Source organism: Bactrocera tryoni, chromosome 5 (genome assembly GCF_016617805.1).
Source record: "Bactrocera tryoni isolate S06 chromosome 5, CSIRO_BtryS06_freeze2, whole genome shotgun sequence".
NCBI lineage: Eukaryota > Metazoa > Arthropoda > Insecta > Diptera > Tephritidae > Bactrocera > Bactrocera tryoni.
This window is the reverse complement of record NC_052503.1, coordinates 17,830,698-17,858,668: the sequence shown is the minus strand read 5'-3', so window position 1 is coordinate 17,858,668 and position 27,971 is coordinate 17,830,698. Positions and strand designations below refer to the sequence as shown.

At 33.8% G+C, this 27,971-nt stretch overlaps 3 protein-coding genes across 9 annotated transcripts; 2 read left to right on the top strand and 1 right to left on the bottom strand.

The window, feature by feature from the left end:
- Nucleotides 1–332: 332 nt before the first annotated feature.
- LOC120776515 (ADP-ribose glycohydrolase OARD1) lies at nucleotides 333–14,866 on the top strand. 2 transcript variants are annotated; one of them, XM_040107235.1, is made up of 3 exons: nucleotides 333–521; nucleotides 592–766; nucleotides 14,749–14,866. In XM_040107235.1, exons 1-3 carry the CDS (start codon nucleotides 400–402, stop codon nucleotides 14,827–14,829), a joined length of 378 nt encoding a protein of 125 aa, XP_039963169.1. In that variant the 5' UTR covers nucleotides 333–399; the 3' UTR covers nucleotides 14,830–14,866. The 2 variants fall into 2 exon arrangements, with proteins under 2 accessions (XP_039963169.1, XP_039963168.1); XM_040107234.1 differs by lacking the exon at nucleotides 14,749–14,866 and adding an exon at nucleotides 932–1,107 and having other exon boundaries at nucleotides 336–521.
- Nucleotides 1,262–16,537, bottom strand: LOC120776514 (ADP-ribose glycohydrolase OARD1-like). 4 transcript variants are annotated; one of them, XM_040107230.1, is made up of 6 exons: nucleotides 15,998–16,087; nucleotides 8,707–8,819; nucleotides 6,165–6,534; nucleotides 3,636–3,785; nucleotides 3,269–3,571; nucleotides 2,689–3,186 (listed from the first exon to the last, which is right to left on the bottom strand). In XM_040107230.1, exons 3-6 carry the CDS (start codon nucleotides 6,462–6,464, stop codon nucleotides 2,947–2,949), a joined length of 993 nt encoding a protein of 330 aa, XP_039963164.1. In that variant the 5' UTR covers nucleotides 6,465–6,534; nucleotides 8,707–8,819; nucleotides 15,998–16,087; the 3' UTR covers nucleotides 2,689–2,946. The 4 variants fall into 4 exon arrangements, with proteins under 4 accessions (XP_039963167.1, XP_039963164.1, XP_039963165.1 ...); XM_040107231.1 differs by lacking the exon at nucleotides 15,998–16,087 and adding an exon at nucleotides 13,580–13,889 and having other exon boundaries at nucleotides 8,707–8,843; XM_040107232.1 differs by lacking the exon at nucleotides 8,707–8,819 and having other exon boundaries at nucleotides 15,998–16,083.
- On the top strand, nucleotides 15,595–27,828 carry LOC120776513 (uncharacterized oxidoreductase YjmC). 3 transcript variants are annotated; one of them, XM_040107228.1, is made up of 4 exons: nucleotides 15,595–15,763; nucleotides 18,927–19,311; nucleotides 25,193–26,145; nucleotides 27,425–27,828. In XM_040107228.1, exons 2-4 carry the CDS (start codon nucleotides 19,071–19,073, stop codon nucleotides 27,581–27,583), a joined length of 1,353 nt encoding a protein of 450 aa, XP_039963162.1. In that variant the 5' UTR covers nucleotides 15,595–15,763; nucleotides 18,927–19,070; the 3' UTR covers nucleotides 27,584–27,828. The 3 variants fall into 3 exon arrangements, with proteins under 3 accessions (XP_039963162.1, XP_039963163.1, XP_039963161.1); XM_040107229.1 differs by lacking the exon at nucleotides 15,595–15,763 and adding an exon at nucleotides 18,161–18,553 and having other exon boundaries at nucleotides 19,051–19,311; XM_040107227.1 differs by lacking the exon at nucleotides 15,595–15,763 and adding an exon at nucleotides 18,163–18,553.
- The last annotated feature ends 143 nt before the right edge of the window (nucleotides 27,829–27,971 follow it).

Sequence of the window (27,971 nt, the reverse complement as noted above, 5' to 3'; positions counted from 1 at the left end):
TGATCAGGAAAGTATAGTTATAAAATATATCATTTGTTTCCTTTCAGCCCAATTGTTTTTTAGCATTATTTGGGTAATTATGCATACCACCTTTCACTCGGTTTACTCTCTCCAATTGGAAACGTAATTTATTACACATTTAATTAGATGTTTTATACAGATTGACTTCTCTTAAAGTTATATATAATTATTTAGTTTATAAAAACGTCTGCCCTTCTTGAATTCTGTTATTAATAGCACAATTATTTCTTTATAAATTCAAGAAAGAAAAACAATCGATAACAATATCGATACTCTCTCATCTCAATAAGTTTCGCGGGAATCCAGTGAATAATTATAATGTATTTGATTTACAAAAGAAGTTAATTTAAATTTAAATATTCGGAAACCTTTAAAAACATGTCTATCTGTCAAATTAAGGAAATTACTGGCGACTTGTTTTGCGCGAATGAGAAATATTCAATGGCGCATTGTGTAGCAGCCGATATGAGACTTGGCAAAGGAATTGCTGTAAAATTTAGGTGAGTAGCAGTTAATTTATTAACGTATGACTGAATGAAAAGCTCTCTAATTATATTGCAAACTTTTTAGAAATAAATTCGGTCAAATACCCAAACTAAAGCAGCAAAATGTCAAGCCAGGCGGCGTAGCAATTTTGCAAGACAAGTCGCGCTTCATTTATTATTTGGTGACCAAACAGAGTAGTTGGGGTAAACCTACCTATCAAACACTACACGATTCACTGTACGCAATGAAAATACATATGGTAAGTAATAAAGAAGGAAATATAAATTTTGTTGGAGTAGCTGGTTTTAAACGCATACATTATTTATGTTCAATTTAATGACAATTAAATACACAAATCCTTTTTGCTGTTATAACTGCATATTTTTATTAATTTATTGTCTATTGTTTATAAATATCTCGACAGCTCAAAAATGAGATTTATAAATTGGCCATACCGCGTATTGGCTGTGGTCTCGATGGTTTGGTTTGGCAAAAAGTTAAGGATTCGTTGCAAGAAGTCTTCAAGGATACGCCGATTGAAATACTTGTTTATAATTATGTGCCATAAAGTGTTAAGTACAAATATTAATATAACTTATTTATTATAATAAACAATAAGATTTTTAGATGTTATTTACTGATGTTTTGTTAATTTAAGCTCCCCTTTGTGTTTCATGTTTTACGCTTTACTATATTTATTAACAAATCTTACAACTTACCTTTTTCTATTCTTATATGCAGAAATAAAAAGGCATTTGTTATAACTTTTTTATTATTTATTTTTTAACAATTATCAAGTCTCATCTAGTAGAAATACCTGCAATGCTCAGCATTAAGTGATATTTTTATTTGTTTTAACAATATAACAAACTTGGCTTAATAGCATTATTTCGGCACAAAATTGTACACAACAATTTCCAGTTCTTCACTGTCGAACACCTTACACAATTCAGCGCTCACTTTGTCCCATTCAAGGCCATCGATGCCGCAGCCAATGCGCGGTATAGCCAACTTGTGCACCTTATTCTTGCGCTGTTGTATAAAAAAAAAGAAATTTAGAAAAATATTATAGTCCCCAATATAATAAACTCTTTCAGCTGCTTACCATATGCTCACGCATGGCCACAAGCGATGCGCGTAAGCTATCATAGGTGGGACTGCCCCAACTTTGTGGCTTGGTTACCAGATAGTAAATGTAACGTTCTTTATCTTGCAACACTGCAACGCCGCCGGATTGTACACCCTGTGCCCGTAACTGGTCCACTTGTCCGTAGATTTGTTTGAACTTCACCGCAATGCCGGCGCCCATGGCAAAGTCCGCGCCTACGCAATGCGCCAGCGAGTGTGTTTCGGGTGCGCTGAAAAGGTCACCCTCAACCTCAGTCAATTTGAATTTCGAATCTGCAGACATGTTTTGGCGTAGTTGTTGTGCGGTAGTGATGTGAAATGGTGCTTGGCTGAAAGTTGTGCTTGGCGCTGGAATTTGTGAAAATGAGTCAATGAGTTGTGTAAAAGATGTGCAGATTTTTTGTTAAACACAATTTTTTTTATAAGGAAAAAAGAAAATACGTTTTCTTGGAATGCTTTTAGTTATCAAAGAGTTTTATTTATTACTTTGAACAACAGTGTAGTTAGCAAAAATGTTAAATTACACTTTTTGTTAAAAATTAGATTTCGTATGTGTGCATATGTGCGTGTGTTTGACATCGTTTGTTTACATTTGGAATTGTGACAATTTTATTTTTTCTTGTCATAATTTGAGTTACATATGATTCCTCATTTTTAATGCATATAAACATACTTAAAAACTAAGAAAACATCGGTTTGCGAAAATAATTTGGATTTTTGAGAGATTTTTTATACAGTTTAAATGTTGTAAAAAATAATATAAATTTGGTTTAAATGTCTTAAAAAATCGATAAAAATTTTAAATAATATATTAAAGAATTTAAAATAATATAAAACATGTTTTAAAAATATTAGTCTTAAATTAAAAATTTTAGAAAAATAATATATGTATGTGGAATGAAAGCATATATTGCCTAAAAATAATTTAGAAAACTCGAAAAAGTAATAAATGTGCAATGAAAACACATATTGCCTAAAAATACTTTTCTGTGCCAATTTTTATTGTTTAACCACACTCTGAATGATATTTTAATGCCAAATAAATAACATTCGTTTTTTTCAACACAAATACACTTTACTCTGCTCCAACGCTATTTTTTCCAACAAATAAAAACACTTTCAATGTTTGTCCTTCTGGAACACCGCTTTCAGTGTAAATAATAAACTTAAAATTAAGGTTATAAATATGTGGTGTATGAGTAAAATATTATTAAATTAACTGTGTCTCTGTGTGTTTATATGTGGGCGTAAAAAAAAAACACATTTCACATTTTAACTTAAAATCTTCGCCTGCATCAACTGCCACTTCATTCAAGGAAAGTCTCGTGAAAGCGACATGCGATTAACCATGGACTCCAAAGTGCGCGAGCGTGAGCGTGAATCACGTGAGCGTCTGCGTACTACCTCTGGTGGATCATAGACGTATGCAATGATTTCCACGGCATTATTGCAAAATACGAATTCCACAATGTTCTTAACACGCAACCAACTCAAGCGATCGATGTCGCCACCGAATCTGTGTATAGCCAGCTTGGTCACATTGTTTTGCTCCTAGTTTGCAAAAGAAGAAATGCAAATTAGTAATATCACAAAAAAATAATTTCAATTTGTTTTTGTTGTGCTGAAACTTTACCACATGTTCGCGCATTGCCATCAGCGCATAGTAAAGCGCCGGATAAGTGCACTTCTCATGACTACGTTCCTTGGTTATTAAATTGTAGATATAACGGTTGTTATCCTTCAACACCGCCACATTGCCAACATGTTTATTTTGTTTTTGTAACTCATTGATCTGTCCAAATTTGCATTTGAAGTGCAAGCCTATGCCGCTGGACATAGCAAAGTCGGCGCTGGTCGAGTGCACCAGCGAGAAGTCCTGCGGCGCGCTTAAGATGTTGCCCTTCTCTTCGACAATTTGACATTTTGGCGGTATTGTCTTGTTTGTATTTAAAATAATAATTATTGAGTATTAAATTTCAGTGTCAGCGGCTTCAACTTACCACCGTTTGATTGTAGCTACAGACCAGTATTTCCACGTTGGTCTCTCTGGCGAATACTGTGCGTATTAACTGCTTGACACGTCGCCACTCCAAGCCGTCTGTGCCACAGCAAATGCGCGGCATGGCGATTTTTGTGATCTCGTGTATGCGCTTTGGGAAAAAATCGGGGGTTCAAGTTCAAAAGCTTAGAATTTTTTTAATGAAATTTGATATACATATATGCGTCATTTCCTGAGTGTCTTATTGTAGTTGAAATGTGTTAGTATTGTGTTTAATCCACTTAGCGGTAAGCCACGGCACGTTTTGCTGGAGTTGGTGGCATTATTTACACTCTTACTTTCTATTACGCATGTCGGTAATGATCGCATATTTCTATATGCATATACATACATATGTATGTAAGTGCTATGCAAAAAATGTTCTGTTTAGTGATCGGTTAGGCATCTTTATAGTATATTTTCTATACTGAAAGGATAAAATCACTTTCTACCGAACTCAGATACTCTTCTGAGTCTAAAAAAACAGCAATCTTGTTAGAAAAACAAGAAAAAATAATTTCGGCAGTACCAATGCCCTCCAAAGGAGCATTTCGTATAGCATAAAAGTATAAAAGGACTGTATCTTGATTTTGCTCGGCCGGTTAGTGGTCCGATCTGAACAATTTCTTTGGATTTTGTAGCGCCGCCTCGTATAAATGAGCAGCTTCTTGGGGAGAAAAGGACATATACAAAAACTTAGATCGATATTTCAAAAACTGAGAGAGTAATGCGCATATAAACGGAGACGATAAATTAGCTCAGCTTGGCACGCTGCAAATTTATGCATACCATATGTCGGATCTGCGGGTCTGGAGTTAACTTTTGTCTATACAAGAACCTCTAACTCGGCAACAATCTACAACTATTTGGGGAATCTTTTATGTCCCTTATATTGGGTAGTCGAAAAAGTCTTTTCGTATTTCTAGTCATACTAAGGTGAAGTTTTTTTATATTTATAATGAGCTTTAATGAACCAAATATGTACCATTTTGCTCGACCACTTTTTGCCATTTTTCTGCTAGAGACATTATTCCATCAGTGTAAAACTTTTCTGGTTTCTCGGCGTAAAACTGCGACAAGTAATTTTCGCAGGCTTCTCTTGAAGTCAACTTTACTCCATTAAGGAAGTTCTGCAAAGACCGAAACAAATGGTAGTCCGATGGTGCAAGGTCATGGCTATATGTTGGATGCATCAAAACTTTCAAGCCAAGCTCTCCCAGTTTTTGCCGAGTCGTCAAATATGTGTGTGGTCTAGCGTCGTGCTGATGGAAGACGAAGCCGTTTCTGTTGATCAGTTCTGACCGTGTTTTTTTTCGATTGCTTGCTTGAATTTCATCAGTTGCTGACAGTAAAATGTGGAAGCAATCGTTCGACCAGGCTGGAGCAGCTTACAGTGGCTGACTCCTTTCTAATCCCACCAAATACTCAGCATAACTGTACGAGGCGTCAATCGTGGCTTTGTGATCATTTGTTGTGCTTCACCACGCTTGAACCATGATCTTTTTGGCACAATATTGTCATATTTGATTCACTTTTCGTCTCTGTTACCATTCGCTTCAGAAATGGTTCGATTTCATTTCATTTTAGCAAAGCATCGTAGATGTTATTTCGGTCCATTAAATTTTTTACAGACATTTCATGTGGTACCCAAATATCGAGCTCCTTTTTGCAGCTAGCCTTTCTTAAATGATTCAAAGCCCTTTGACGATAAATGTTAAGTTCCTCAGCGTGTCATGGCTGCTTATGTGACGGTTCTGATCAATATTTTCCATAATTTCATCGACTTTTTCAACGACAGGTCGTCCAGAGCGAGATTTCACCTTTCTGCTCTGCACTCTAGCACTACAGATATACGACGGCAACGACAGCTATTGACAAAATACGATTTTTTTTTTGACTACCCAATAATTTCTTGGCTTCTCTTTACAGGTATGCTGATTTAAATTTATAGTGTATACATCGGAGTTTCATTCTTCAAAATAGAAATTATAACAACAAACAGTAAACCAAAAATGCGTTTTCCCTTTCTCTCGTTCAATGACAATAACAATATTATAGTGTCTACAACGTCAATTATTTAAATCCAGCTTAGAATCGACTAGATGGACTTAAGAGAACTTGGAGAAGTTTACTTGGACTCTTTTGAATTATTATATGTAGTTCTCAAAATACAGTCCTTCTCAAACTTTGTAACAGCTCATGTGCATTTTTTATGTTTGAAAGTGACATCACCACAATGAAGTACCGTAATCTGCGGTTTTTAGTAGGAAGTGTAAATATATAAATATAAAATGGTCATATTTGCTGATAATTTCTGCCAAATACATAACAAAAAATCTTACTTCGCCTGTATTCTACCACTTGTTAATACTATACTAGCTCATTTAATTGCAAATCGCGTTGCTTGAAACCGCTAACCGCTTAAATTTTTGTTTTTATTAGTTTGGTATGTCAAAATTGAGAAATGTGTTATCGAAATCACACAAATTACCATATGTTCGCGCATACAAATCAACGCCGCATGCAATGTGTTGTATGTTGTGGTCTCGTAGACATTTTCCTTCGTCACCAGAAAGTAAATGAAACGCGACTGGTGCTCCATAACGGCGACATTGCCCACGGTTATCGGCTGCTTGCTGAGCTCCTCGAAGTTGCCGAAAATCACGGCAAATTGCCAAGCGAGCGTGCCCTTCATCGTATTCAGATCGGCAGAGACGGCATGGGCCAGCGCGTATGACTCGGGCGCGTACAGGAGATTCGTTTTCATTTCGGTTAATTTGAATTGATGCATTTTTGCGCTTATTTCTTATTGACTCTGTATTCGAAATCACAATTGGTATTTCGGCGTAATTTTTTGGCGACTGTCGATGATTATTGAATGGCAATTATTATTAGTTTTTTATGCGACGACACAATAAAGTTGTGCAAAAAACAACATAAATGTATGAATGAAGTAGCAATCAGTTGCCGCCGGCATAAATCATATCGTTAAATGTGGAAGAAAAAGCAAACAAAATTATCGTAATCAAATGAATCAGTGAAAGAATACGCTTAAATACTTTGGAAAGTTCGTGAGAAAAGAAAAATATATAAATTTGTTTTGTCTAGGCAGTGACCTAAAAGACGATAATTGATAGTGGAATGCGAAAACTTTTGAAAATACGAGCAACAAACTATTTTCTTTTGAAAATGAAAAAATGTTTTGTCATAGTTTGAAAACTTTCGACCTTGAATTCCTCAAAAGGTTGTATTAAATCTTACCGGAAACTAATTATCATTTACCTGGCAATATAGAATCGTTTGAAATGTCTACTAAGATCATTGACCGGAAAGTTTTCGGCGGAAACGCTCAGCAGGCCGCCATATTTCTTCCTGAACCTTATTTTTTCCAAAAACATACGATGTACGAAGTGTCACTCACGAATTCTGATGGTGTTTTAGGATTTTCTTTCATTTTTTGACGTGCCCTTTATATAATATTATATCCGAGTAATAAATATAATAATTTTCTTGAAAACACGCCTGGGGGGTAAATTTTTTATAGGTTATAACTGAAGGAGAAATTCTATAGCTTTTATATATCAGCATTCCTAACACAAATTTTTTTAAATGACAGGTCTTCGGGAAACTTTTGGAAGCCTGATCTGAATTGATAAAGCTTCTATCTATCATTTATACGGAATAAATCCTTTCAACGACCATTGAGTCTACGTAACTGCAGCGGGCCCAGACTTTTCCCTCGAAGAATTGTCTTTATAAAAGAAATTTCTAAAAATATTTGTGTACCGAGTCGATGTATTGTATCAATTGAGCCTGCCTAATCAAATATCCAACAAGCTAAGAATGCATTGAAGAAAAATTTAAATCTTTCCAAACAAATGGATATTGAATCTCTCCAAGATGAATCAGATGAAGATGGCCATAAAATTTAAATCTTTAGAAGCAAATAATATTTTAACATAGAATTATATTTAATGTCTTTGTCGAAACTGATTTTGATTCCATGGTGCTCGCAAAGTATTAAATTTGATCTGAAAACTGTCAAGATGTCATTTTATGAACGAAAATTAGTACCACTTTCTTTGATAGATTAATTAATCGGCAATCCACACCCGTACTAATGAAAGAATAGTTTAAACATTTTAAAATATTTTTGTCTGTGGCTTCGTTCTTCAACGAAGTGCTTGAAAATCGTCGTGTTGATATCAGAGATAGCAGAAGCTTACGACATCTCATGAATCGAATCAACACATTTCGGTTAAGGTTTTTGCTATAAACCTTATGAATGCTAGACTTGAACCAAAAAATGGTTGGTTGAACAGACTTGAGTAGAGGTCGCAAAAGAGATGCTTGAGAACATAGCTGCGAACCCTACATTCATCAAATTCATCACTACTGGTGACGAGATGTGGGTTTATGAATATGATATCGAAACTTTCCAACTCTAACTAATTACGCTCTAAAAATTAGCCGAAACTGAAAGAACCGCGTCAAAGTCGGACACAAATCAAGGTAATGCTGATCGTTTTCTTTGCTTACCACAGTGTGGTCCCCTTATTCGTTCCACAAGCTCGAAAGATCAATAAGGTATAGTATTTGGCAGTTTTGTGGCATTTATGTGAAGTATCGACGCGATTTGGGGGCGAAATCTTCATAGATTTTTCGTATTATACATGACTATAACCGACTTTTTGGACAAACACGAAATGAGAGTCACAGGGGTTTATAACTAGTGTTTGTAAAGTTGGATAAGACATTGGCATGCTTGTATTGGCATATTTTGCAGGCGAATTTAAAGATGAATTATAAATACGAACTTTTTTATCAGTCCGGGTCAAATCTGATCATATGGTATAACAACTATGTCACTTCTGTGCATGTGAAAGCCTTTCATATTTTATATTTTTTCAAAGAAAAATTATTACAACTACCATCCATCTTTTTTCTAGTCACTACCTAGGTACATATGTACATATATAATTTATATATTTTTCCGCTAATAATAAGTCAAACGGTTGTAATTTTCTACTTACGTGCCCAGTGAACGCCACAAAGGTTTTTGGAACTCTTTTTAATTTGTTATTATTTTTATTTTATTTTTTTTTTAAATATAATTATTTGTAGTTTTGCAATCGGTCCGCAAACGCTGAAAATGTTGTAGCAACTTTTTCTTTAAAATAACACCAGTGACACTTTAATTGTTTTATTGTTATTATTAAATATATGGTTGGTTGAACAGTTGATTATTCGGTTGGGTTGGTTAATTGGTGCCTTTCCGGCTGCTACGCTTGCGTTATCTGTTATGCTCGGTGCTGTTGCTGTTGCTGTTGCTGTTGCTACTACCGTGCTAGTTGATTTAGTACTGACAACACCGAAATACCAATGGAAATGACAAACTAAATACCAGCAACAAACACACGCATACATACATATACATACATACATACATACCACAGTATACTTTTACCAACGAGAAACGACCATCGCACCGAATGCATGACTAGAATACACGCTCAAGACACTCATCAGCGCATATAGATATGTAAATATATACATATGTATGTATGCTTGTATGTATGTATGTACTTGTATACAATATATCAGTGGCTCATTGAGTTGGATGACGAAGCCGGCCGGCTGGTCGTCAGACTTGGGCGCCACCATTGGTGCCGCTGGAAGTGCAGAAGTAAGAGGAAGTGCATACATATATACATACACGTACAAATTTACAGCTGGTTGCGAGTGCGTACTGTGTTTTTGTATTTTTTGGAGGCCTCTTCAATTCTACAATCTCTATAATTGAGCTTGAAGCTTTCCATTTGTGTTGATCTGCTTTGCTTGAAAATGCTTGAAAAAATATGCAGTCAATGTCAGCAAAGAAAAACATTTGTGAGAAAGAATTGAAGAATCTACAAAATATGCACAAGCACACTTATAGACATACATGTATACATATGTATATATACATACATATGTAAATAATATCTACTTTTGTGAATGAAGGTAATTACTTACAAGCATATTAATCACTTTAAATTGTTTAGTCGCTCAACAGTTAACGGTTATATCGATTTGTGTGGCATGAATGCGTGTTTATCTGGTGTTTATGGGTTCTAAAAGATAATTGATTATGAAAAGCTACAAATTTTGTTTTGTAAACTTAACCAAGGGAGCTATCATGTGGTGAGAAAGGTAATTAATTGCAACAAATGAGTTTTTTTTAAATGTATTTCTTCGTCTGTTTCAAGTACAAAAAGTTAGTAAATTACTTTTAGATCGCCTTAAAATAAAATGTTTGTGTATGTGTATATATGTATGTATGTAAATATTTGGCAGACTTTCTTTTTGTACGGGTCGATGTCATTCTTCGTGTAATTAGACCTTTTCCAAGTTATTAGTCATTTTCAAAATGTTTATAAACTTTTATAACGAGATTTTCAAACGTCAAGAAATTCGTATTTGTTATGATAGTTATCGTTAAGTTAAATCTATGTCGTGCCCCTCTAAGAAATCCCGATTGACCCCAAAGTTTTTCCAATCATCGAAACAGTTGTTAAAGTCAATTTCCGGTTTAGCCTTCAATGCGCGTAGCGATTCAAGATTATTGTCTTCAATTGAGTCAAGAGGATTTCCACGGAGCGGTCGTTTCGAGTTTGCTGAATACCTAGAAGATACAAGGAGCTGAATCAGGCAAATACAGTGGTTGCGACACCTTATTGGTTAAAATCTCGAGAAGAACTCACGAAGAATCAATGCAGTATGCATTATCGCAGTGCCGGTCGGAAGGAATTCGGAGTGCTCCACACCTCCATAAACGAAGAAAACTGTCAACATAACCGTTATTGTCGACCTGTTTCTTTGGTGGTTTTTTCGACTTCGGCTCACCTTTGCCACAATATTCCGCCGATTGATCGTCTGTTTCCGGGTCGTAAGCATAGATCAAAGACTCATCGGTAGTAATAATACGTCTCATGATAGCCTGTTAGTCGGAAAGCATTGTTGTTGATTGTTGATTCCACCAAATTGACTGAGCATCATGGAAATTAGTTTGTCCTAGTTTCCCATATGATTTTCTGCGTTTAGGGTTGTCGTAATTATCACCAGCATTAACACCACTGTTAATGTCGATTCTGGAGCACCAATTACAGGATTTTATCTGGCCAACAAGTGCTACTTCGTTGACTGTCCTGGGAATTGAAAAGTAAAGTCCTCTCTCGACGAACAAAAGCTAAACTCTATAAGTCGCTCATAATTCCCGTCCTGCTGTGTGGTGCAGAGGATTGGGCGATGACAACAACCGATGAGTCGACGTTACGAGTTTTCGAGAGAAAAATTTTGCGAAAGATTTATGGTCCTTTGCGCATTGGCCGGGGGAAGCAGAGGAAGAGGAAGACCTCCACTCTGTTGGAGCATTTATTTTTGAAAAAATATACAATACATATTAATCATAGTATTGCCTATATGTTGCTATAAAATTTTCCCATCTCTCTCGCAATTTGTGTATAGTATTCCAAAAAAAGACACGCCGGTTTAGTGGCCAAGAATGAATCATTCTCATTTTTGAATACCTGTTCCGATATGAATCATAATCCAAGGATGGAAAAAATGGTAGTCAGAAGGGGCCATATGATTTTCTGCGTTTAGGGTTGTCGTAATGGATCTATCTATCTACGACTTATTTTTGTCTTTTTGTAGCGTTCAAGCAGTATTTCTGACAAACGAGATCGGCATCAGTTTACACATATATGTGGGGAAGTTTATTACCAGTTCTTTCTAAATAAATATTAATTTAACAAAAAAACTCTAAATGCCTTAAAATAAGTGATTTCCAAATATGTATATATATTTTGTTGATTTATTCGACTGTTTTTAATATTACTTGTATTTTAGTGATACACCAATTTAAATAGTCCATGGTAATTTTTTAATTTAACTGTTTTTCTAAAAGTGAAAGGATCTAGTTTGTCGCTTAAGTCTTTTGTTTTGACTGCTGCCTGCCTTTTTCCTTAGCGCCGCGATGTAGGCAACTTCTAATAAAGCTCCATTTTTGCGTTACCACGACAATAGTTGGAATCGTTTTCTCTGCTTAAATGTAAGCAGAGCATTCGAAATTTAACCCCCCCCAAAACTAATAAACAATTTGTTTATAACTCACTTTGTTACCAAGATTTTTATACCCTGAACAGGGTACATTAAGTTTGTCACGAAGTTTGTAACACCCAGAAGGAAGCGTCGGAGACCCCATATATATAAATGATCAGTACTATGTTGAGCTGAGTCGATTTAGCCATGTCGGTCTGTCTGTATATATATGTACGAACTAGTCCCTCAGTTTTTAAGATATCGTTTTGAAATTTTGCAAACGTCATTTTCTCTTCAAGAAGCTACTCATTTGTCGGAACTGCCGATATCGGACCACTATAACATATAGCTGCCATACAAACTAAACGATCGCAATCAAATTCTTGTATGGAAAACTTTTGCATTTGACAAATTATATTCACGAAATTTGGCATGGATTACTGCTTAAGGTAACAATATAATCTCCAAAAAAATTGTTCAGAACGAATTACTATAGCATATAGCTTCCATACAAACTGTACACATAGACATTACTAAGAGAAATGCACCTGTGAAGGGTATTTAGCTTCGGTGCAACCGAAGTTAACGTTTTTTCTTGTTTTTGAATTTAACTACTTTTCTAAACGAGAAAGGATCTAGTTTGTCGCTTAAATCTTTTGTTTTGACTGGTGCCTTTTCCTTAGCGCCGCGATGTAGGCAACTTCTAATAAAGTTCTATTTTTGCGCTACCACAACAAGGTTTTGAATAATTTTCTCAGCTTAAATGTAAGCAGAGCGTTTGAAACTAAACCCCCAACAATTTTCAGTTGTTTATAACTCGCTTTGTTACCAAGATTTTTTTTAATGATTTCGTAAAGCTATACTCAACGTTCGAAGTAGGCTTAGAGAAGAATTGCTCCTGATAAAGGTCTATTGGTTCAAGTGCTTTGACACCGCTAGTCAACTAGTGTTTATGCCGATTAACCAGAATCAAATAAAGTTGGCTAATTTGGAAAATATACAGGTAATGTTAAACCCCATGTATTGCTTGGGATGGCCATATGCCTGAAATTCTGTTCGAAATCGGAATCCCTTTACATACGTAGATAATTTTTGAACTAGTAACTTCAAAGTATTGTCTATTTCAGTCATCTTTCTATATTAATCTCTGTTTTATTTGATATAACACTCTATACTTCCTCAAAAGACACCCTTTAGCTACTCCCTACTATTCTAATCTATATACACTATACATACTTACATTAATTACCTAGGCCTGTGTCTACATTTCTTTACATACACACACATACACTACATTTTTTAACAACAAAAGCAGATAAGATTAAACAATAAGTATATAACCATCTGCACACCCAATTAATCATCATTGTAATGTATTTAACTGTCTTTTTTGACGAAACTAAATTTTTCCGTTGCTAGAATTTTTTATTTGTTTTTTTTTTTCTTATTTTAGAAATGCGATCAGTAGGTACTTATACGGTAAATTCTAGCAATGATTATTATGGTCATTCATGTTTTGTTTTTAGTTTTTTCTCTTACGAGTTTTGATTTCTGAAATAGTTTACCCAAAGCATACAAACATACATGTATGAGCATAACGAGTGTGTGCTCAATGAGAAGATGTCGCTTGAACAGTTTGATTTGTTTGTTGTTTACAAACACTCACACGCATTGATTCGCTGTGTCGTATTTGAAATTTTATTCTTAGGCTGATGATCTAAGTTACCGTTAAAGACTAGCCAGTTGATAGGCAATTTGAGACGCCAAAGCAAGCGACCAGCGACCAAACCAAAACAACCGGAATTCACTGCAATTCATAATCACCTAAAATCTCTCGTTTTCTTTAAAATATTGCATTTATTTTTGTTGTTTTTGTTCTTCACTGTATTTCTTCACTTGCAAATTAACTTGTTAATCACGCTTTTAAAGTTAGATAAAACGAAAAGTACGGAAGACTTGAAATGTTCTGCCAACTGCCGCGGTCCTAGTGTTCAATCGGATTCAACAAGTGTCGCGTAACTTGTTCCACTAACTAACAATAAGGTGCTGCACAGCCGACAGCCGAGATGATTAGTGAATAGACACTGGGTGCCCTCTCTTGAATTCTCATACCTATGTGGATAGTATTCTAGTTGCAATTCACAATAGTAAAGTTTAATTTTGGCATTTCAGAATTATATTTTCAACCACTCTAATAATAACTATTACTATTACATTAAACATTTCAATAACTTTATAACTGATATTTATTTTAAAAAAAGTAAAAATTCAAGCATTAAACTATCTAATTGAATTTGTGGTGATAAACTTGACACCAGAGCTGACATAAAAGCGCTTTAGGGCTCATCAAGGACTTCCACTGTTGCAGTGATTCCAGCCTGTATGAAACCTAAACAACTTTTTCTCTCGAGAAGATAGTGCCAGTACAATGACCCACAGACAAAAAAAGATTGACAAAGGGTGAGTTGTTTTAAAAAAAACTTTGTTATTACCCAAACTTGTGGTTGTTTATGGGGTTATATGCACTTGTAATTTTGAAAAAATCAAATTTTTTTAACATATTTTGAATGTATATATATTCGAAAATATTGTCTGTAAATATCAAAGTAATCCAGTAAATAGTTTCGGAGTAATGAGCGTATTTGTAAAGACGTTCTCGAGCGTTTGAAAGTAGGCGGAACCGTAATTCGGAGTTGCTGCGCTTTTAATGCGTTTTTCTCGAAACTATGTTTTCAAAATCGGTGAGGAACCGATTGAGTTGAAATTTTCACAGGATCTTCTTGGATACTTTTGCCAGGTAATGATCGAAGGAATGAAGTTCTGATAAAAATTTCGATTTTTTAAGTCACTTTAAATTGTAAATTTTCGTGAAAAGAAAGATTTTTTTGTTGGGAAGCCGCCATTTTATCTGAAATCAAAATTTTGACAATTTCTTCGATCATTAGCCGTACTAATCTATCCTAACAGTAATCCTTTTGGTATTTTTATTTCAGATAATTTGGATCAGAGATATCTTCCTCACCGCCAAACACTTTTTAGAGGACTTTCAAGAGGTCTTCTACAGGAACGACTGAACCTAATATTTGTATTAATAAAATATGAATTCTTAGAATACGTTAAATTTTTGTGAAATTAAAAAAAATCTATTTTTCTCTAAACAGCATTTTTCATTTTCGCCGTGTAAAATCGAGCATATCTCGAAAAATTGTTAATTTTTTATATGAAAAATATTTTCTGTGTATTTCTAAAATGCACATAAATATAGCATGAAATTTTTAAAACAATTGAAGGAGTTTGTTTTTTTTTTATTTCCTAAAATCGCCGTATTAGGTACAATAGGGGATCACCTTAACAAAAAAATTATTACCTGACTCCTTATATTCCTTACCACACTATTTTAATTGTAATATGAATGAAAAATGCTGGGAGCAGGGTTCAAGGACAACTGAATAAAATTGAAATAACTTTTTAAATCAATTAGTGATAATAGTAACTAAAGTGGTATTAATATAAAGCAAAAAATCTTCAGAAGTTATATTTTAAGTACAAAATATTATAAAATGGTTAATATTATTGAATACCTATGAACGAAAAAATTATATTTAGACGAATTATACAAAGCATTATATATTCCATTAACACACAATTAGTTATAAAATACATATTTGGTGATTTTTGTGCAAAATTTTGGTACCTTTTATAGTATAACAGTTGGCAACACTATTTAACAGCCTCTCTTAGCTGTGCTCTCCACTCTAATGTGAATGTGCGCACAGAATTTGATGTTCAAAACAATGATACACGAATCACGAACAAGTTTACGCATAAGGCGATAACACGAAATTAGCGCCAAAACAAAAAGTGAATATAGTTAATTTTATTATTGTCTCGCTTTTGCGGCAACAAATACATATTGATGTATGTAGCGCTTTCGTGTGTGATTTTGTGGTTCGTAGGGCTGTTAATTGGCAAATGTTGCAAAATGTCAACTACATTGCATAAGTACAGGTATAACGGAAGAGAGGCAGAGGCGGAAGCGCCCCCATTAGTCTACTTCTACAACTAAAGACTTATGTATGGGCACAAAGAACCAGTTCAAGTGGGGTTGGGTAAAAGCTGCCTTTATTATTTATTAGCGTGGGGTTAGATAATAATTAATGCACATATGTACAAGCATTTCAATGCCCTAAAAGGGTGCTAAGTAAAACGTATTACAAATATAGTATGTTTCTGGGTACTTACGCAAAATTAGTAGTTTGTGTGGATGTCGGCTCTTGCCTAACGATGCTGAATTGTCAGACAGATGTGCTGCTGTGCTTAAGTGAGGCTTATAAAAAGTTTTGCAAACAATAGAATATTTATTTAATAAAGCAAAATTACACCTTCCAAACATTTACTTTTAATTATTGCACAATTATCTATTATTAAACGCCAAAATTCCTTAATTGCACTTATTGTCAGCGAATTTGTCGGTAGTTGGCGTTCCTGTGTCGCCCACTTACGCGAAAACACGAAGGTGAACCGCAAACGTAAAGAACAACAACTCAGACCCGCTAATTCGCGTTTTTATTATATATAATATTTATTATATATTTATTTTCACGACTCCGCGCCGAGCAGCTCTTTCGATACGTTTCGCAGTCAATTGCGGATTAACTCGGTTGTAATTAAAAATTTACTACCGAACTGTCTAAGCGGAAAGCAAATTAGAGTAAAGCGACGCGTTATGTTTTTTATGGTGTCAGAATTTTATATTATTTTGCTTTGAACATAAATATGTATATTTTGTGTGTGTGTGTTCGTGAGAAGTTCGCCGTAAAATGAGAATTGACGTCTATGTTGTTTCTTATCGCAAAGTGGCTTTGCCAACAAGCATGTGCGCCAAAGCTGTACAGTGGTGGCAAATAGAGTTAGCTTTGTTGCTTTGGGAGAAAAGTTTTGTATTGCACACTTATTGTGAAAAAAATCTTAAATCATGACAAAAAAATAAAACTTTTACTAAAATATTCAAATGAATACATATAAAAATACAACTTTTTTTAATCATCAAATAAATGCTTAAATTATCAACTATCACTGCTTAAGCTGAAACACATTTTATTTGCATTTACGGTCTGAGAAGCGTAGTATCTTAAGTTCAGTATCTTGTCGCCATATACCTTTTTGCTCTCACATATATTCAGAGCCCATTGAAAGCACCTCACACGTTACGTTGTGAAAAACACTCTGGAAAAATCCGAACTCAAAGACTATATCTGAGATGAAATAAGCGTACATGAAAACCCGTCAGTTGTTGGGAATCAGTGGAGTTCTTAGAACTTTTCATATTATGAGATTTAGGCGTTGTCTTGTGGCCGGAGGTCTAGAACCATCAGCTTTAATTTTTACAGTGCGAGCGCGCCAAATATGTCGAAAACATCGATTAATGGCTTTAATTACTTCCATTTTTGAAAAATATTATAATAACCAGCGTTTCATTTAGAAACTTTTGTGGTTCCTTGATCCCGTGGCCGTTCTCCAGGAGGACGTCCGGTAAAAGACGTCTGGCAATGATGACGATTTTTCAAAATTATCATGAAACTCCAAACCCAAAAAAATTATTATTACCCAATAAACCCAAAACCAAAAAAATTATTATTATAGTGGTAATGACCAAAAATTAGGAAATTTTTTTTTATTATTGGCAAAATGGTGGGTTAAAAAAAATCATTTTTTTGTGAAAAAAATTACTCTTCAGGGTGGCGTAGAACTCAAAAATTGTATACAAAATCCTATTCGTTCGATCATTATCTGACAAATATATCTGAGGATTGGTCCAGCCACCTCGGAGATCATAGCCTGATATCGAAGAAGATCGTGTGATAATTTGAAGTCGATCGGTCCAGCCGTTTAAGAAAAATTTTGCTCATTGGCTCTGAAAACAATGTTTCACGAAAACCCGTTTAAAGTTTTGAGCGCCAATAACAACAAGGAAACAAATACGCTGGTATTTCCCAAACAATTTCCCGGATCACATTCATATTTCCGGTGAATATTCTCAAATATACATATGTATATACATCTCTAAACCTTTTTAGCCTTTTTTAATTTAATTTTCTAAACCTACACAATAGTTGTAACTTAAACAGGCCTTTTAAAGTATTGAAAGATTAACCGGTCCACATGAATCCCCAAACCGCAATATATACATATTTAAAAGCTAAAAATACTAAGTATTGATTAAATTCCACATACTCATTTCCGTACATATGTACTACCCACATAACTCTACATAAATAATTTCAAAATGAATTTTAAATTTGCTCTGCTCGCCATCAACCAGCGCACATATTCACAATAGCTCAAGAGACTGCAAATTCGCTCAAGTTTTTTCTAGTGACCAAACGTAAATTTTTCTGTGACTTTTACCACAATTGAAAATTGTAACAAATACGTAAGGTATATAAACAAATAGTAATACTTCGTAAGCGCTTAAGCGAGCAATTTTTCAAGAAAGAGACTACAGGGAATGAGCGAATGTATTTTAGTTTAGCATGTTCCCGAAACGTTTCGGCGATGCCAATGTTCTCAACGAAGGTTACATAGTTGGCTGTGCGGTCATACAATACATATGCTCGTACATGTTACTTGTATAATTTTTAGCATTAGACACGGCAGTCATCAGTGGGCAGTGAGAGCTGGACGCGGGCGCTATACCGTGTTACTGTGGTTTGAGCATTTTGATTCTTTTTTTTTTACTGGTTGCTGACTTTACGACTACTCGCGTGCCAGCGAATATTGAAGAAATTTTTTAGCGGAGTGAGTTTTGAAGTGCAAAAATAATGTTTGGCCCTAAAGTTGAACTAAATTCAGACACGTATTTGTGAAGAACATGCTTAGAGCGAAAAGTAAATAATAAAAAAGGCGGAAAGTTAAACCAAGAACTTTGTCGAGTGAACATTTTTTGCAATTTTGTTTCTATTTATATATAAGTGTTTAATACTAATTATACTCTTTATATAAACTTATTACTGGTGTCAAATACATGTAAACTCATACAAGTGTGCATGGAAATATTAAAGAACAATTAATACTTAATTTAATTTATCGTCTCTCGTTCTCTATCTCTCTCTCTCTTTCTCTCTATGCTTGCTTAACGTCATCATTCAACAATTATTCTACAACTAACTAGCGAAAAAAACAACAAACCCGTCACATAATCATCACAGCTGATTAGTCTCTCAGCAAGACAAAGTGCTAATTATTGATAAGAAATAGTTGCTGTGTCTGATTTCGTATTTGATTTGTCTATTCAGATCTTAGTCGCAACAACAACATGACATCTTTGACTTTCTTCAGCCTACCAACACGCACGATCAATAATGCACAGTGGCGTTGTTCCTCATCTGTACTTATCAAATATTTACGTGGCAATGTACAAGACGATACGTCTAATCAGCTGGCCACAGCTGTGTTCACCAGAAAGTTCAATAGCTTAACTCCAAGCGGTAAAATGCTTTATGGAAAACTAAATCAGCTGACATCTGTGTCGGTGGCTGCGGAAAATGTTTATAATGGTGAGTAGATTATTGGAATTTTGTAAATTCTCTGAGTGCCTTGTTATTCTAGAATTTGTGAAATAAAGAGAATTTTTACGCTCTTAGTTATAGCTTAACATCTCATTATGAAAATCGGTGCCAAAATGTGGTTTAATATTTATTTTTTGTTTTTGTAACGGGTAATTATAATTGAAACCGCATTTACTTAGAACTGAATGTGGTCTTCAAGAAAAATTTTTTTCGGAGAAAACTTTTTTGCTTTGCATTATTTTGACTGTATTTTCTAAAAATTACTCAGACCAGACGGGAATTCTACCACAAAATTTAAAAGAAAAGTGATTTCGTTAAATCAACCCTTGTACTTGTTATCTTGGTGCTCTTAAGTATTAAATTTACATATACATAAGTTATTCCTGACTTCACATTTTATAATTAGTTTGCTCTGTATTTTTATTTAACTCTAATGGTCGAATAAATATCTTCTTTTATGTTCAAACTTTTTGAAATACAAATTCATTTAGTTTAGCAATTCCTTTAAGGTCTCTTAGTACCTTCTTCTTTAGCCTTACGCATCACATAAAAAACATTGCCTACAATTAGGAGTAAACAATTAAAGATAAAAATAAAACGCCTGCTTTTTATAGTCAGCCTCAGTATGCCTAACATATTAGTCACATACTTAGTGCGAGTGATAATTCATTATTTTTGTATTGGATCCAGACAATATTTTACGTAAAAAGTTTCACTGTATGCAAAACGTTATTTATGTGTGTACGTTTGTATATTTTGGGGTGCCTATAATTAAAAATTTTACTAAATCTATTACATAACGAACACGAGATCACGAGTGTATTATTGTATAAACAACAACAATGAAATCAGGAGAGAGAACAATATTAAAAATTCACGGTTCACACGCTTTATTCACTATATTATCGATGTTTAACCACGCAGAAAATAGAAGTGTTTAAACGTGAAGTAGTCCCTCAGTTTTGGCGAAATCGATTCCAAATTTCGCACACGACCATTTCTCGCTGAAGAAGCTGCTTATTCATCGAAACCGTCTATATTGGACTACTATAGCGCATAGCTGTCATACAAAGTGACCGATCTAAGTCAAGTTCTTGTATGGAAAACTTTTTTTATTTGACAACATATTTTCAATAAATTTGTTATGGATTATTGCCCAAGACAATGCTACAATCTCCGAACATATTGTTCAGATCGGCCCACTAGAGCATATAGCTGTCATACAAACTGGCCGATCAAATTCTAACTCTTGTATGGAAAACTTTTTTATTTCACCAATAAACTTCATGAAATTTAGTATCTAATATTTTTCAAAGCAGCGCCATAATCTCCGAACATATTCTTCAGATCGGAACACTATAGCATATATGTAGCTACCTTACTAACTAATCGATCAAAATAAAGTTCTTGTATAAAAATCATTTTACTAATCGAGATATCTTCACAAAATTTGGCAAGACAATGTTACAATATCCGAATATAAAGATTTTCGCAACTTCTTTTTTTAAATTTTTCTCAAACTTAAGGGGGTATTCTTGCTTAGGATTTTGAAAAAACCGATTTTGCATATCTTGAAAGTTTAGACTTTCAAATATATGATCTTGGAAGGATTTTTCAAAATTCGACTTATTTTCGGAGATACAGCCGATTTTGTGACGTGGCGTCCGTGTTCACTAGAATTGTCTTTTAAACCTTAAAAGCGTTTTTCTCAAAACTGAGGTTTGTCTATGGTTGGAACTAGCCCCATCCTCAAATTTTTATTTTTATTACTTTTAAAAAATTCGAGATAAAAAAAAATTTTCGAATTTTTAATACTGAATAAGTTTTTTCAAGCAAAAATTTATATAAATCATATCGTGGAAATTTAGTTAACTTTGCTTCACTAAAGGCCTTAACGTGCTTTACTTGTACTTCGCTTTTAGCAACTAGTCTAAAATCAACCTCGAAAAAAGTAGTTAAGAACCAATGTCTCTTTCTGACACTTAAAAAATGTTCACAACAATGCCTACGGCATCCGTTTTAAACGCAAAATACACACACAAATACACGAATATCTATTATTTGGCACATGTTATTGTTCTCCATATGTATTTTTTTAATTTTGCGTATTTTTTGTTGGCTGATCGTCGCAGCAGTAAATTCTAAGCTCTTTACGTAAAGTAAAGTGACGCACACCCCTTTCTGTGACACTTAAGAATACATACTTATAAATTTCCTATGTACGTATGTACGTATACGCTTTTGAATATTTTTTATCTATAAATATATATAGAAATACATGTTTGTTTGTAAATGCGCTGGATAGGTTTGTTCATGGGAGGCTCGTGCGCGCTCTTAATTCTCAAGTTCAAGGCTTTAATTTAAACAAATTGTAAATATCAATCACTACCTTTACCTTATAGGTTTGGCTATGTGTTGGCACGTTTGTAATTTGTCTTAATTGCTTGAGTGTTGAAGTGTTATCAGTTGTTCATAATGAATGAGCACCTTATTTGTTGTTCAAAGTTTCTTAGTAACAATAAATGATTGCGATTTTGATATAAAAAGATATGAATGTTTGGAAATTTTAACCTAATTTTGATGCCACTTAAGAAACTTAGTACAAATTAACTTTTATTAAAAATTCTTGAGATTTTAAGGTATATACAAGTATATTGTGGCTGCTTTATCTTTAAGTCGTTAATTAATTTTTATAAAAATACTTAAAAAGTACATACACCTCACCACCTGAATATTAAGTTCCACTAAGCTGTTATCAAAGCAAAATCAATAAAAATTATACAATTAGCCTACCATACATACATATGTACATAGTACGTGTATGTCTAATGAGACTGATAAAATTCAATTTATAAATAAAATTAGCATTATCTTAAAATTTGCAAGGCACACACACACATATACAAACATATATACAACATATAAAGCGATGTCTGGGTGAAAATAAATATTAAATTTTATTTGTATTCAACACATGTTTTAAAACTTGCTAGAACATAATTGTTCATAGAAATAACTACACTTGAATAAAATTATACAGTTTTTATATACAAACAAGTAAGGAAGGGCTAAGTTGAGTAAGTAATCGAACATTTTATACTCTCACAATTTGTCAGGAAATATCTTCAGGTATTGACAAAAACTTTATATTTAAACAAGTAAGAAAGGACTAACTTCGGGTGCAACCGAACATTTTATACTCATGCAACTTACAAAAATCAAAGCCAGGGAAATAGCTTAAGGTGTAAAACCTCAACCTGAGAATCGATATCCAAGCAATTTTGTATATGAATATACTATGTATATATGTATAACTCCTATACTGACAGACACATAAGGTTTGTTAGAAAAACGAAAATCATCATATGTAGTAGTATATGACAGTTGGTGTAGTATCGAGCAGTTTTATCTATTTTTCCATATACCACACAATATTGACGTGTCACATACTAAGAAACAAATCATATAGAGTAAAGTCAGCCGGATGTTCGAAAATCCTGATATTAGTTATATATATAGGCGCTATGTCAAGTTTTTGCAAATTTTTTTTTTATTTTAGGTACAAAGATACACTTCTATGAGTAAAATACGTTTTCTAATTTTCGTTAAGATAACTCGTATATTGGTATCGAAAGTTCGAAAATCTTTTTATTAGGTATATGGGGGCTAAAGGAAGTATTAGTCCCATTCAACCCATTTTTGACATACGGACAAACCATTGTCAGAGAAGTTTTATCCCTGAGTTTCAATTATACATATATCTCAGACACTGACCGATTTAACAAAAGTTAACTATAGGTACAAGGGTCCACTTATTAGGTACCTAGGAGCTTGAACAGCTTTTGTTGGATTTAAACAATTTTTGGTCATAAGCTGGCACACGCTAAAAACATTATTCGTGCAAAGTTTTATGCCGTTATATTATTTGCTTCTTGATTTGTGTACTGGAAACCGAACGAATCAAGTAGAATATAAAGTTGTGCTGTATGAGAAGTAGGCGTGGTTATTGCCCGATTTCGCTCATTTTCAAAGCGTGATATGAGAATATGAAAAGAATGCCATGTTCCAAATTTTATCGAAATCGGTCAGTCGGGCCCCGAGATATAGGATTCACAAAAACGTGGGCGGTGCCACGCCCATCGTCCAATTTTTACCACGGTTCCTATAAAGCCTTTTTACGTTTCTGGCGCATTTAGTTATCGATTTTTTCAGTTTTGAATAGTACCGTTATATGGGGAGTGTGTGGGGTTTTCATCCGATTTCATCTATTTTCACACTATCGGTAGGGGTTGTTGTAAAATTTGTGCTAGACGAATTTAGTTGTTGTAGCCTTAGTGGTTTAGGAGATATGTACTTTAAACTTTTTCAAACTTTCTTGCTCACAGGTGACCGCTGCTACTGCGATCCCCTGTGTCAAATAGTACAAATACAGTTTTTTATCTTAATTTAGTGAACATCAAAGAACATCCGTTTAAAAGCGTTGCATTTCTCCACAGGGTTGTGTGCTGGGCTTGGAACCCGCCACGTAAAAATGCCCCCAATGAAAAGTAAACAGCCTTTGCTATTATAAACTCGGCTATAAGCGCGCAAGCGGTGTCTACGCCAACAAGAAGAAGAATAGTAGCGATCACGTTGGCTTCAAGGTCTTAAAGAAATCTTGTGTTTGCTGAGTGTAATCCAATTGTTATGAAAACATGTAAGATAAATTTGTTCGAAAATGGTCCTCTATGACAACAACAATATATTATACGTTTTGCGAGCTTTTACAGTAATTTAATTTGTGGTATTGGATATCAAAGACTGACTTTGTATGCCCCGAACAGTGGATTAACCCATGTCCGTCTGTCTGTCTTTAAATTTTACTGACATCCTTTTCTTCCCAGAAAGCTGCTCATTCGTCATAACCGTCGATATCAGATCATTATATAGCATATAGCTGTCTTACAAACTTATCGATCAAAATCAGGTTCTTTTCTTGATCTTGTAGTATACCATAGTGTGTAGAAATATGTTAGCTTCAAAGATTTTCTTCAAATTACGTTATTATATTTATAAAAAAAGATAATTATACATTCTTAGGTGCATCGTTCTCAGGTCTAGTTCAGTACAATTTTTTTAAAATTGTTTTGCTTCACTTAAAATTTTCTTAAGGGAACACATTTTGAGGATATATAAAATTTAAAATATGTTTTGTATGTAGACAAGTACTTTTTAGTGAGAGTGTGCTAGAAAGCTTTCTGACGTCTGAGAAATGTACATATATATTTCAAAAACAAAACACTTTTCTATTAATATAACATGTCTTTCCCTCCATACGCCTTTTTTTTTAGAATTTTCATTGAGCATAATAAATGTATACTTTATTTTGAACTATTGTGTAGCAGAAACTTGTAGGTATGCATGTACATAGCAGACCTAAATAAGTAACGCACACATGCTGCCCATTTGTGGTACTGTCAAGCAGACTTCTGCTCATGTTGACATTGTTGTTTGTTTCGCATACCACGACCCTTTGCTCAATTTTTTAAGCAAAGCCTGATAACAAAATTTTATAAACTTCCAACGTAAAATAACCAATTTAAAAGCAAAGCACAAGCAAACACACACCCACACACGCAAACCAATACTTTGGTGATCTACAGTAGACCAAACAAACACACTCCCCTGCGCTCTCCCTGCGATTTGCAACACACTCATTTATTTGCGAGATTTTAACGAAAATATCAGTCAGCCAACCCAACCGATTTCATTCGTACGCGGACAATCGAACGCGATCGTCGCATCCGTTTTACTGGCTCGATTTTTTGTGCAATAAAAAAGAGTAATCTAAAACTTTTCGCCATAAAAGAATTCGTTTCATTTGTTTCAGATAACCGTCGCATTTCTCACCGAAAAATGTCGAGTGTTCAGCAACCCAAATTGGTGGCGGTCGCCGAGTCCAAACGGTTCATGACCGACTGCTTCTTGGCCGTCAACGTGCCCAAGGATCATGCCGAGGCCATGGCTGATCTGCTGGTTGGAGCCGATTACCGTGGTCACTTCAGTCACGGCATGAACCGTCTCGAAATGTATATTAACGATTTGGCAATCAACTCGACCGATGGTGGCGCCATACCCGAAATCCTAAAGGAAACTCCCTCCACTGCGTGGGTGGATGGGCGCAATGGTTTAGGTGTAGTTGTGGGTAATTTCTGCATGGATTTGGCTATTAAGAAAGCGAAAGCAGTTGGTGTCGGTTGGGTATGTGCCAAGGGCTCGAATCACTATGGCATTGCCTCGTGGTATGTGCTGCGTGCACTGAAGGAGGGTTTAATGGGCATTACCACAACGAACACATCACCGCTGATGGCGCCAACACGCTCAAAGGAGGCTGCCTTAGGCACGAATCCAATATCATTCGGTGCACCCGCTAAGGATGATAAATTCCTATTGGATATGGCTACCACTGCGGTTGCGGTGGGCAAGATCGAAATACAACGTCGTAAAGGTGATCCCCTGCCCGATGGTTGGGCGCAAGATCCAACAGGCAACCAAACCAACGACGCTGAACTGGCTTTCAGCACAGGCTGTTTAATGCCGCTCGGTGGCCCGGAAATCTCCTCCGGTTACAAGGGTTACGGTCTCGGCGCTATGGTGGATGTACTCTCTGGTGTCTCGGCGGGTGCCAACTACTCGACGAAGGTGCGCAAGTGGACGCATGCGGGCGCAAATACTGCGGCGGATTTGGGTCAAGTGTTCATTGCTGTGGATCCCAATTGCTTCGCGCCTGGTTTTGAAGATCGTATGACTGACTTCAACGGCCGTCTGCGTGGCTGCGAACCGGTAAGTAGAAAAATATGCGTGAATAGTAAATGTTTACGAAAAAAACTAAAAGTATTAAATATTTTCTTAAAAACATATTTTCGTATGAATAAAAAATATATTTTTTTTAAAGAAAATTATTTATTTAAAACTAAACATATATTTTCCTGAGTTTGAAATATTTTGTTTTTACAATTATTACATGAAAGAATACTTAAAAATATTCTGTTTTTAAAAATAAATATTAAATTATTAATTCTTAAAAAAAATATTAAATTATTAATTTTTTTAATATTAAATTAATTTTTTCAAAAAGAATATATTTATTTGATTTTTTCATTGATATTAATTTTTTTCTGTAAATTATTTAAAATTTTTTGAAAAAACATTTGTTAGTATTTTTTATAAATATAATTTTTTTGTAAATAATTCAAAATTCCTTGAAAATTTTTTTTTAAGATATTTACTTTATATGAAATAAATCAAGTTATTATATTCTTTCTTAAAAAATTATTAAAAATTTTTTAAACAAAAAGGTTTGCAGATTATCGATAATAATAAAATTTAAATTAATTTTTTTATTTAAATTTTATTTAAAACAAATTTTTTTTTAATTTAAATATTTTATTTAAAGCCAAACAATTTTTTTTATAAAATTCGTAAGAATATTTTTAAGAAGTTTTATTTTAATATTATGATTTATACTGTCTAGCTTAAAATAATAACTTATACATACATATTTCCGAAGATAAAACTAAATTTTTACAATTAAAGATTTTTAACGTAGCCTTCTGTTTTTTCTAAAACAAATAACTTCAAATATGTTTAAACAATTTAATTTAAGAAAATATTTATAGAAGAAATTTAAGGAAAATTAAAAAAATATATATAAAAATAATAAGTTTTTTTACTAAAAATAATTTTATAAGCTTAATTTTTAAATAACAAATTAAAAATTTAAAAAAAATTATTTAAAATTTAAATATTTTTCAAAGTAAATATTAAATTGAAATATCTTTTTTAAAATTGCTTAAAATAATTAAGAAAAAAAAATTAAATTACAAAACTTTTTTTTTATAACTGTGAACAAAGTTTTTAAAATATTTAAAAAAATAAGAAAAAAACAAAGAAAAAATTTAAAAAAATAAGAACTAAAAAACAAATTTTTATATAAAAAAATACTTCCAAACAAAAAAACAATTCAGAAAAAAAATTGTATACAAACATTTAAATAAGTTTTACTTAAATTAAAAAGTTATATTAAAAATAATTGAATAAAAATTGATTTCCTTCCTTACAGACCGACCCCTCCAAGCCCGTTTTGGTTGCTGGTGACAAAGAGGACTTGAATATGAAAGCGGTGGACAAGGCTGGCGGCATCCAGTACTTGGAAAATCAACTAAAGACTTGTGCGGCCTTAGCCGAACGCTTAAATATTAAACCGTTAAGCTTTAATTAAGTAGCAAAAGACAAACATACTTATATACGTTATGGCTTTACAATCTTTGCATTTTATATGTGTACATGTAATTGCATTTGCTGTATAATCTAAGCCGGTCTAACCGGCAGCAAGTACACATAACGGTACAGTGTACGTATGTTAGTGCTAACATATCCATGATGTGCCTATTGATTATAAAATTTAAGATGTAAATTATTACTTTTTTGTTATTGCATTTTTAAGCGCATTTCACTTATATATAAATCGTATTTTTTTTTAATTCTAACAAAGAACCAAAGTAATATAAAAAATTTTACAAAAAACAAACGAGCTTTTTGATTGCCGGTTTAAGATAGAACGCTGCAGCGACTAAAGCTTTTAATTAAAGTTAGCTTTTTATTTGCAT